The sequence below is a fragment of the Montipora capricornis genome, chromosome 10, assembly GCF_036669925.1.
Source record: "Montipora capricornis isolate CH-2021 chromosome 10, ASM3666992v2, whole genome shotgun sequence".
In the NCBI taxonomy this organism is placed as follows: Eukaryota; Metazoa; Cnidaria; class Anthozoa; order Scleractinia; family Acroporidae; genus Montipora; species Montipora capricornis.
This window is the reverse complement of record NC_090892.1, coordinates 72711642-72723482: the sequence shown is the minus strand read 5'-3', so window position 1 is coordinate 72723482 and position 11841 is coordinate 72711642. Positions and strand designations below refer to the sequence as shown.

The 11841-nt window shown below is 35.6% G+C and overlaps 1 protein-coding gene across 1 annotated transcript in view; it reads right to left on the bottom strand.

Moving 5' to 3' along the window:
* The window catches only part of LOC138021300 (uncharacterized), a 7689-nt gene extending 4756 nt beyond the window's left edge, over window positions 1–2933 (bottom strand). The window contains exon 1 of the mRNA XM_068868147.1: window positions 1458–2933. Coding sequence (XP_068724248.1) covers window positions 1458–2933 — 1476 coding nt within the window. The remainder of the gene's footprint in view (window positions 1–1457) is intronic.
* Window positions 2934–11841: the final 8908 nt, after the last annotated feature.

Below are 11841 nucleotides of genomic sequence, written 5' to 3'. Positions count from 1 at the left end.
CATATTCATCATTTTTCCAGCTGAAAAAATGTTTTTATTCCAATTTTGGGCCATCAGCATTGCAGCTCAGACTGGAGGAGTCAGTGGTTATTTTTGCAGCTTATGATGTATGATATGGGGAAGACATGCGAGAACGCCGCCTTATAGAAGCAGTATTTAGATTGATGTTTGTTGTTGATACTGAGTCCACGAAGAAACAGCAAAGAAACAGAAAATATCCATAGTAGTACTTGTGTTTACCTTGTTTCTCTTGATTACGCAATCTCTGTTTCCCATATCATACGTCACAGCAGGTGGCTGATTTAGTTTTTTAGCCCCCACTTAAAATGTTGAAAAAGTGGGAAAAGCCCATTTTCAAACGTAATTTTCTCACAAAAACACAGGGAACAAGAAGAAATAACTCCACAAACTTAACTTCAGTTATGTTAAGCTTTCCAAAAAAAAAATGTTGGAGAAATTGTCGATTTTAACCTTCAGTTTTCCTTCAATGGTGGTTTGAACTGGTATGTTACATGAGAAGCATGCCTGTTATTTATAGTTATTGAAACTCTAGCCTCACAATATCTGAGTAAGGTGAAAAATAATAATATCTAAACTTACCTACTTGTGGTGCGGGACACAGACAGGGCGTGAGGCACCATATGGTGGTGCCTTGTAAAATGCTTGTCAGCAGACCTTTCAAGTCTCTCCTTCCGGCTATGGGAAATTCTAGCTTAGAAAAAAAGATTGTCTCCTCAGGTGCTTAGGCAAGATTGGACATTCTTGTGGCATATGAACATGATCCATTTTGGTAAAGGAATTCATAGAATTTACCAACTTCTAGAAAAAAATTATCTTAATAATTTCAAATTAATTGACATATGATTATCTAAATCTCTGCTTACTAATCCAAAACAATTAATTATAAAATTGTGTAACATGGTTTTCTCTCCATTGGTTGTAGAGTCTTAAATTTAATTTGCTTTGCTTAATCCATATGATATCATATAATAATAACAATTATATAGATAAATGTTGATAATATTTATGAGGAAACCTACCAAACATGTCAAGATGGTGCACCAATCTGTCTGATTTTGAGGATACTATGGTAGATTAGGATTTTATGAATTTCCAGTTTTGTTCTAGCTGAACTTATGATTTCTTTGCGACATCTTTATGACACCTTTTTTTCAAAATCTCCAGAAAAATTCATCATTTTCATTGTAAAAGATCGTTGCATGAAAGTTTCATAATATCATTTTAGTTATAGCTAGTGTATGCATATTTTAACAGCATCATGGTTCCTGCCAAGACACATTTCTACATTGAAATTTTATATTTACAGTTATTGCTATAAATAAATTATATGCTTTGCATGACAATTAAAATAATATAAATGTTTAAATACTGGTATCTTGGTTATATTTTATGGATATTTTAACGGCATCATGGTCAGAGTAGTAGACACTAATTACAGTATTCTCTATGATGTCAAATTTTGTTGATTTTAAGTAAATTTGATCAAGTATGTTTCCTGATGAGACAAAAGTTGCATTTTGTACAAACTGTGAATAACCTAGAGACGTCATTAAAGATTTTAATGGTCTAATGCTATCATCATTTAAGTAATTGATGTTGAAATCACCAAGAATGATGTCAAATGGATAAGTGCCAAGGATATTTCGTAGATGACTTACGTACTCTATTATATTTGAGTTGTTCTTTCGGTAAAGAAAAAGCACTGTAAACTTGGGACACATAGTTGTTGATCTATTCATAATTATTACAAATTTCATTGCATTTGCTTGTGGAAAGTATTCATGTTCCTTAGTTTCTATTGATCTTCTGGTACACAGTGCCAAACTCAAAAATCTATCAGTAGGATGATCTTGCCGGTAGAGAGTGAATGGTAAAAGATGAGATTTTATGTCAGTATCATTGCTATGAGGTACAAGTTGTGTTTCTGTCAATGCAATTAGATCACTATTCTTTATGTTTGCATCATACTTGATATCTACACTATGTTTTTTGAGTGATCGTATGTTTAAGAGACATATAGTGAGCGTTGCATTGTCCTTATATTTTTCATTAGTTCCTTTGCTTTTTGACATTTCTCGCAGTCTTTTGTATTCTTCATGTACCCGAGGATCTGCTTTCACATGTTTGCTGTTAATTTTTCCTAGAATATGAATACCATTTAAAGTGGTAGCTCGGCTCAGTGCAACATATACCTGACCATAATTGAATGATCTCTGTTTGACCAACTCAAAACTAATGACAAGACTGTTAAGTGACAATCCTTGTACTTTGTGGATGCTGACAGCATAAGCCAATGTCAAAGGGAATTGCATTCTCTGTATTTCGGGAGAAGAAGGCTTATTTGGATGTATTTTAATTTTTGCCAGGACAGGTTCTATGGGTACAACTCTATTCTGTCGCACAAAACTGTTAGTACTCTTTTGAATTAAACTGTTGCCAGCTTTGGCATCATCAAATTTTATATAGATGATGGTGGGTTTTTTATTATTTTGATTTACTTCAATTCTAACAACAGTTCCTAGTTGACCATTTATAAGTCTATCCGAAATATCAATGTTATTGGTTAACATAACTCTAGCAGTTTCCTTTATAGAAATATTAGCATCAAGTCCACCAGTTTCAGACCTGGGTCTAGCTAAAATTCTGTTAATAGCTTGTTGTGATACATTAACAGGGTACTGATCTGTGGCTTTAAGGTGGAACAACTGTGCAGGTATTTGGTGCAATTTCATTTCATTGTGTCGATTGACTGGATTATTTTCAGCCCAAATATGAAGAGCATCTGATGGGTAATTAACATCTGATAGATCAATAGATCTAGATTGGATGCACTTGATATCTTCTTCAGTTTGACTTGCTGTGCGAAACCTATTCAAAAGTTCAGCAAATGGTTGGTCATTCTTTTGTCTCATTATATCAACAAGCTCTATCATTGTGAATAGGTGCCATGGGTGGTACAGGTTAAACACATCATTTTTGTAATTTGCAAAGACAGGTTTCCTGCGTATTGGTGGAAGTTGATACATATCACCAATAACAAGAATGCTAATGCCTGCAAACAGGTGTACATTTGATGTGCCAAAAATTTCTTTTAGTCTTTGATGGATATGAAGCAAAGTAGTGTTGGCAACCATAGAAATTTCATCTATTATGATCAACTTCAGGTCAGCTAGCGACATTCTCATCTGTGTTTTCTTTTCGTCACACATTGCACGTAAATTATCACCTGTTTCTTTGGGAATTGCTAACGCAGTGTTTATTGTTGTCCCATCTATGTTAATAGCAGCAACCCCAGTAGGTGCCATTAAAAGAACTGTAGGTAATTCAGGATTCATAGGAGGATGTCTAAAAGTCTTTGTGACAGTGTGGTAGATTGTTTGGATCAAGTGACTTTTACCAGCACCTGCTCCACCAGTTATAAATAAATATATTGGTTTTACTTCTTCGGGTTTTAGACTATTCATGTTTTTCACTTTACTTCTACACCAGGCAAGAATTATATCATAAGCATAGCGCTGTCTTTTGTTCAATGATCTAACACATTCCCGTAGCTCATCATCACTTATTTCTGTTGGCTGGTTGTACATTGTTATTCCTACGTTTGAATTATTCTCACTTTCTGACGATGAAACAAGGTGTGTGGGTAATTGTTCATTAAACGACTCATTTGGTACTGAATCACCTTGCTCTTCAGATTGTAAATCTGCATTTTCTTGGTCATTCATAGAATCATAGCTGTAGTGGATGGTACTGCCCTGGTTATTTCTAACAAATTCAAGTGCTTCTGTAACAGCATCAGCATCAGGCTCAAAATTCTCTCTGTTTTGTTCCACTACAGCTTGTACCTTATGCTCATAGAATTTCGAAGCATATGTTTGATCACTTCCTAGAAGACTTCTTTCATCTCTCCATGGGAAGTACAGGATCAGGAGATGATGAAAATACAGTTCAGGTTCTTTTGTTTTGTTTGGCTTGTGATATCTTATAACAGCTTTGACTTTTCTACACTTCATAACTTCATTTGTGTTCATTAGTGTTATTTTGTTGGGAAGAAATGTATCAGGATCACAATTGTGGTGTAATTCAATGGCATCGTCAGTTAAAACCTCAGGTTGAGCATCACCTTTTTCTTGGCAGTCCTTTCTGTATTCTTTATAATAGTATGCAGCAAACTCTGCCAGACTTAGCCTATCTACAGAGGGAATACACTGTGGTCTTAAAGTGTATCGCTCAATAATATTAGATTTAAAGATGTCAGTACTTTCATTATCCAGTTCATCAAGTTCTTCTGCTGATTTTGCAATACGTACCCTTTTTTCTGGTGGGTCAGTACTAACAAAAACTGTTGCAGGAAATATTTTTCGTAACCATAGTTCAGGCATGCATCTGTAAACACATTCTTGTGAACTAACTTCTCTGGTAGAAAGGAAAGCAGCACCAATTCTCTTTAAGCTATCCCTGACACTCAAGTTTTCTTTCTTAGCTTCCTTTGCAGCATTCATAATTGCCTGTGAACATTCAGTCTCATCCTTGGTAAAATACGAGCACACATAAGTTATGCACTTGTAGTGGTTAAATACAGGTTGCAAGTCAACATTTGCTCTAAAACCCTTAATACCAGCAATAAAATAATTATTAATGAAACAGCTGTCTATTGGTCTTTTTAGGTGCAGCTCATAGTTTGAGTCAGGTGAAATGGATAAAGCCCAGTAATATTGTTCTTCAGTTATGTTTACAGATTTGAAAATATCAGCTTCTGTTAAAGTAGGATCATAGTTTGCCTTACTGGGATTTAACACCTCATCTATTTTTTCTTTAATTAGTCTAAGGATTTCTTTTTGTCTGTCTATCGTACTTGTCTTTACTTCTGGATCTAAATCATCAGAAAGAGGTTCAGCCACAATAGTTTTGTTAGTAAAGAAGTGCCCAAAATTAAATCTACATTTCATGTTTTTGTATTTTCTACAGGTCTTTGAATGACTGTGCTTTTGATAGGTTTTTACAATCTCATGTAACTCAGAGTCTTCATTTTGATCAGGAAGGCATGCCTGCACATGTTCATCTATGAAATAGATATATGCTTCCTTAGTATCATGTGTTAGTTTAGGGCAATCTGATGTCCATATTAACGCATGTAAATGAGGAGAGCCTCTCATCTGAAACTCAATGCGGAGTGCATAGTATACTATTTTACCAATTGGGTTTGTATTACTTAGCAGAATTTCAGTGAAGAATGTTTCAACTCTATATTGAAAGTGCTTAGCAACAACAACAGGATTTACATTGAGCATTGAACATCTTTCATTATAAGACAAAGCATCAACTTGTTCATTCGTGAGATTTTTGCCTTGTGTTCTTGCAATAATCTGAAAAAGTTCAGGCCACCTAAGGTCAGCACAGGATAATGTCATAAACCATGTTGGTATCCCAAGCTGTCTTACCATAGCTACTACTTCATACATAAATTTTTGCCAATAAGGTGGTGTTCCTGGAATTTGTCTCAAAAATAAATAAGCCTGATTTTGACAAATGAGATTTTGTAAACTGTGCATATTATTTGATCTTACTTGAGAAGCAGTAATGGGCTGCCCATGCATTTTTTTCAAAGCAATATTGATGCTATCTGATACTTTCTTCTGTTCTATGATGAACTGAGCAAAGAAGAGATATTCAGGATTGGTAGCAAATCTACCACTATGATGTAAAAGTCTTGCATTGAAGTACTTAACTGGTGACAACGTTATTTTTCGGTTGACGGAGTACCCATACTTTCCTTTTGGAAACAAAACAGGAAATGCTAGTTCTTCACATTGTTTGTCTGCCATGAAGGAAACTGGATGTTTACTTTCTCCAGGAGCAATAGCATACACTTCGTTTCCTTGAGACGATACATCATTTTGCTCAACACTTACAGGATAATCAGGTATTACAGACTGTAAGCAAGTCTCACTTGTTGGTGCTCGAAATTCATTTAAAGGATCATCATTTTCTTCATCTGCAAATGTGCTGTCTTTCCTACTATTTTTATTGTTTGATAAACTGTCATCACTTATGCCAGATCCACTGGAGTGGTTGTCATTATTCAAAATTGAATCTTCTAAACTAACATCATTTTGCTGTAATACTGTAAGATGCCTATCTATTTTGTTCATATCTATACATATATTATCATACAAAGGATTATTCATTTTGAGCCACATCAGAGCATTTAATATCAGTTGAGGTCGCACAGCTTGAAAATAAACATGGCCCCTAAACTCCATCTTTCTCTTCAGTTTCAACAGGATTATACCTGACCTTTCAGGAGGACGTGGCAATGTTCTACATGTTTGATCACATTCAACTGGTACATTGCATATTGCTCCTTTAATCTTCCTCTGTTGGCCTTTAGGCATTACCACTATCTTTTCAAAAACTATCCTCTGTGCTATTAATATTTGTTCAAGTTTTTCTAGTACTGAGAGTTCTGGTGGTGTTTCATCAACTTCCAGTTTATTACATACAGCTTGACATGGTTTTTGTCCTTTTGAAACTTTCGCATGGCATGTTCTACAAATGTATTGTTTGTCATCAAATGACTTTATCTCAGTGAAAAGATGGCGTACACTATATTTATTCTCTTTAAGTAACATAACTGTTTTTCTATATAGTATTCTATGACAAACTGAACATATGTAATATGGCCCCTCTGTGATCTTATTCTGAAATACTGAAATGTAGTGATCCAAACTATGCTGAACATTTTTTTTCCTAGAATTTTTTGCTGCATCACTTATACGCTTAATTACTTTTTGCTTTTTTATTGGATCCATTCTGCAATATTCCTCTTTTCTATTGTTCAAGTGTTGTGCCTTAACCAGTGGTTCCATTGCATTATACTTCCGCTTTTTATTTTTAGTTATCAGATCTTTTTTTACAGGATCTAGTTTATACCACTCTGCTCTGTCAAACAAGAGTTTTTCCTTTACTGCAGGATCTAGTGATTTATACCACTCTGCTCTTTGAGACAACACTTTTTCTTTTTCTGCAGGATCTAGTGATCTGTACTTCTGTACTTTTTCTGACAAAAGTTTTTCTTTTTCTGTACAATCTAATGATTTGTACCACTCTGCTCTCTCAGACAAGAGTTTTTCTTTTTCTGCAGAATCTAATGATTTGTACCATTCTGCTTTGTTAATTAAGTATTTTCGTTTGGCACTAGGTTCCATTTTTGCATAATCTTCTCTTCGCTTCTCAGCAAGTGATCTTTTGTGCAGATTAGATTTGTGCTTCCTTAATACCTTTTCTTTTAAAGTTCTTGGCAAATTACTGTAACAGTTTAGAAATCTGATAATGTATGCTACCTTTGAATCATTAATTGTATTAATTTTTTTAACAGTATGAGCAAAAGCTTGAAGGAGGAGGTTATTGTCATTGACAGTTTGAAATTCATCTAGTGTTCCGTTACTATCGAATATTGCTAAGTAGTACTTAGTACTTTTACCCTTAGAATTGTGCTGAAATATACAACTTACACAGTAATTTGAGAAACATATCATAAATCCAGTATTGCCACTTGTGTTATTCAAAATAAAGTTTTCGAGGAGCAGTTTGCTACTGCTGGATGCACAACTAAATATGCCTTCTTTCTGTGTTGTAAAGACAATATCAACAGTTGTATCATATATTTGAAGTCTATTTGGAAATTTTCTTAAACAGCAATTTCCATCAGGACATGCAAATTGTTTCTGATAAAACTCATTTCCATGGTCAATAATTGCATCTAGAGTTTGTGAATTCCAGTAAGTGCATGCCTTAATCACTGAAAAACAAATGCAATAAAATGATAAAGCACAACATCTTTTTATGAAAGACTCGTCATCATTCCTTACTAAAATATGCACCATTGCTCCATCATCATCAGCAAGTTCTGATTGAGTGGTTTCACTGTACTCATTGACTGGGTGATTCTTCTCCTTTTCTAGTCTTGTTATTTCAACACCAATCAACTCAAACAAAGTATTTGAATTTTCATACAGAATTTGCAAATAACATATGACATCATGTATACTTTGTGCTTCTAATAACACACATGTTCCTTGAGAATGGGGCATACCAAATGCATCTCTAGCATGTGAATCAAATATTTTAAATTTACCATCTGGATTACAGTACATAGAAACAGTACTACAGTCAATTGTTAAAAGAAATGATTGGTAGTTTTGTCTTACTAATGTCAGCAAAGCATCAACCAAAGGCATACAGAAACTCAAATCATGTATAATGGATCTACCATTTACAGTACCACTATAACTTGAACTGTAATGAAGCTGATAATCTGTATTAAACACATTGAGCACTTCCGGCAACTCAGTCAATAACAGGAAAGTTTGTCTGGACAGTCTAGATAATCCAGAATACAATTCATTACCAATGTTCATAATGTTAACCAAATCCATTGATGAGCTAATACTTCTCCTGTAATTATAAATCAGTGAAGTAAGAGACATTGCTACACACTGAGTACCTGCACTTTCGCCAAACACTTCCACATTGCCTTGACTATAAGGCGCTTGAATAGTTCTGGTATGATCAATGGGCCCAGGGTTTTTCTCTATATCATTAGACAGCTTGAACTCTGTATGATTCATTCTATGGTCAACGTCCTTATAAACAGATTTTACAGAAGTGTAGTTACACTTAACTTTCACTCTTCGGCCACAAGTTCGAGGTTTTTTCCTTTCATGTGCTGTACACCATTTCCTTTTCGTACACCTCTTCTTGGCAGCAGACCTTGGTCTTACAAACATATAGTCTAACTTACGATAAAGTACACTCAACTTGGTAAATAAATGCATGGCAGAAGATTTCGGTACGTTCTTTTTAATATATTTTCGAACAAATTTCCTGACATGTCTGCTCTTATGCAAGGCCCGTGATAGCTGCTTCAATGGAATTCTGCTTGGTTCTCGATCCCTTTGGTAACGCCTTCTTACAGATTTACAATAAACAAACTTAGCATAGCGAGATCGAAATTGCAAGTCATCTACTGATTCTTTATTATCAATATCCACAATAACACATGGCTGAGCCTCATTCTCAAATATGTTCTCCTGCAAGGCTCCTTTTAACTGTTTCGCTGAAACACTGCTTACTTCTCCATCCCTGAGAACAACATGGCGACATCCTTTTAATCAGTTACAATAATTCAACTTAGCACAACAAGATTGAAGTTGCCAGTCTTTTATTGATTCTTTATTCTCGACATTCACAACAACAGATACCGATGATTCTTTCTCAAATTGGCCACAGTCATTGCAAGCATTCACAATAGCTTCATTCAAGCACAAAACGCTACACCAAGTATGGTAAAAAATGCTAACAACAGCACTAGTGAGGATAATTGCAAACGATACAAGTAATTGCACATAAAATAGCGTTACAGCTCCAAATACAAAGGGATTCAGTAACAGCAGAAAACAAAAAGCCATGATAATACAAATAGACAGAAAATTCACCTTTTCCAGAAATGTAATTACATGAATCCGGCTAGGCGTACATCTCTGCGACTCGATACCGCTAGCACTAACTTTAAGATCAGGAACTTTCTTCTTCAGGAAACTTTCACAGTTCTGTGCTTCTCTCCTTTGGCATTTGATTTCAGTGCAGTTCATATCATGATTTTCACATATTTGTTCATTTAGTACACATTTGTTCTCAACATATAAACTTTCTTTCAGTTTGCGGACCAACCCCGGCCAAAACAATCGCTCAACAGCATCTTTTAGTGTGGGTCTACCGCAAACGGCGTGTGCATAAGTGAGTTGTTTGAGCGTTCCGAGGAAGAAGCTTAATACAACAAAAAGCAATATGCTCACAAACGACATACTGTCATGGGCTACACACTTCGCAACAACTTGATCGCGAAAACAAATGATATTTGGTATGATCACAGTCAATCATATGGTTTTGCCTGTCAATAAAAGGCATTATTATACTTAGGATCGAAATTCTCCAATCACAATTAGCTATTTTAACAACTTGTTTCCTCAGAAGGACGTCTCTGAAGCTGCCCAATCAAAACATGACGACTTCCATCCACTTAGTGCTATAAATTCACACAAACCACCAACGCTAGGTTTCCTTCGTTTATTTCAGGAGGGGTTAGATGATATCTGTCTATCGTTAGAATCTCTCGACTCCTGTCTCGTGTTGCTATCGCACACCCACTAAAATTCGCACATTCCTGGTCGTTTTATTCCTACTCGTTTAGAACCAAACAACTACCTCCTAAATGTCAACACCAGTAAATGATCACGCAAACGAAGCCAATGGCGAGAAATAATATTTCAACTGAATAGCTTGAAATAAAATTTGCGCGAAATCTCTCTCTTTAAAAAAGTTAAAGAAATATAAGGGCCGTTTATACGAGAGAAAGTAACACGCGAACAGCCCATATAAATGGTACAAAATCTACGTTCACAGCTTTCTCAAGCCCCGGCTTATCCTGGCCTGGGAGTTTATACTCGTATAAATAGTTCCTTTCGTGTATTATGTACGCCTCGTCCAGAGTAAGCCGCGGCTTATTTTCTCTCGTATAAACGACCCTATTGTTGTTTTCTCAAGTTAACAATAACTTCATTTTACGCAAGAGTGACTATACTGAAATCTTTTTCTGACCTTAATTAAAAACAATCGCCAGCTGTAATCATTTGCCAGAACGATCATGCCTACAAATTCCTGTCATCTTTATTTAATGCGTATTAAATTTCAACTCACTTATGCAAATTAGTTAAACTCGAATACTACACAGCACAATGAATCACAACAGTTGAAACATCTCACAAAAACCTTTTCCAGCATGAAATTTATTGAAACTAACAAAATATTTGCCATTGGAGACAAAAAACCCCTTCTATTCCAATTCCGTGCGTGCAAACAAGAAACAATCCGTCTCACAAACCATACAATATCCAAATAAATATATTCTTCAGTTCAAGATTGAACTCTTTCCTAAAGAACCTTTTCCAAAGCACAAAATAGACAACAAGCTTTCTTTCTAATAATTCTTCACTGTCACATTTTCAATTATTTTTTTACATGAAAACTGTACAGCTTGACTGCAAATTAAATGCAAATTGCCAGACAAATGCGATGCCACTTCCGTAAACACTGTGATACATTCAAGACATTCGATTCCTTTTACACCCATACTCAATTTCCCACTTGCTGTCAGTGTTCCACATACCAGTACAGTTTATGATTAGAAACAACACACACTTTCTCATATCCAACCGCAATTGTTCTCGAAGACCATCCATCGTCGCTTTTAAGATTCCAGATATTTATTTTCCCCGCCTGTTTCGTTATTCCAATTGACGTTCCATTCTTGATCTCATAAAGGTATATTTTTTCCACTAAAACGCCATCCCCGTTACCACGACTTTCGACGCCATTGCTGGTTAAATAATTAAACGTTCATCTGTGTGCACCAAGGAAATCTACGTATTCCCCCAGCCCCCTCCAACCTAACAAAATACACAGACAAGACTCTATGCAAAAAGCCATTACTTAGCAGGGTAGTGACAGGCAAGACTTTTACCGACACGGAAAAAAATAAAAAAAACACGAAACTAAACACAGATTCCAACTGGTTTGCCATAGGCAACCCAGTAAAAACCCACGAAATAAAACCGAGATTCCGACTGGGTTTGGCAACCCAGTAATTAGTATAGTACGCGCACTCTCGTTGGTCAATAGCTGTGTTTAAATAAGGGTATGGACATCAAGCGTATTTTGATTGGTTGTGTTGTCAGACGCGCGTTTTGATTGGCTGGTAGG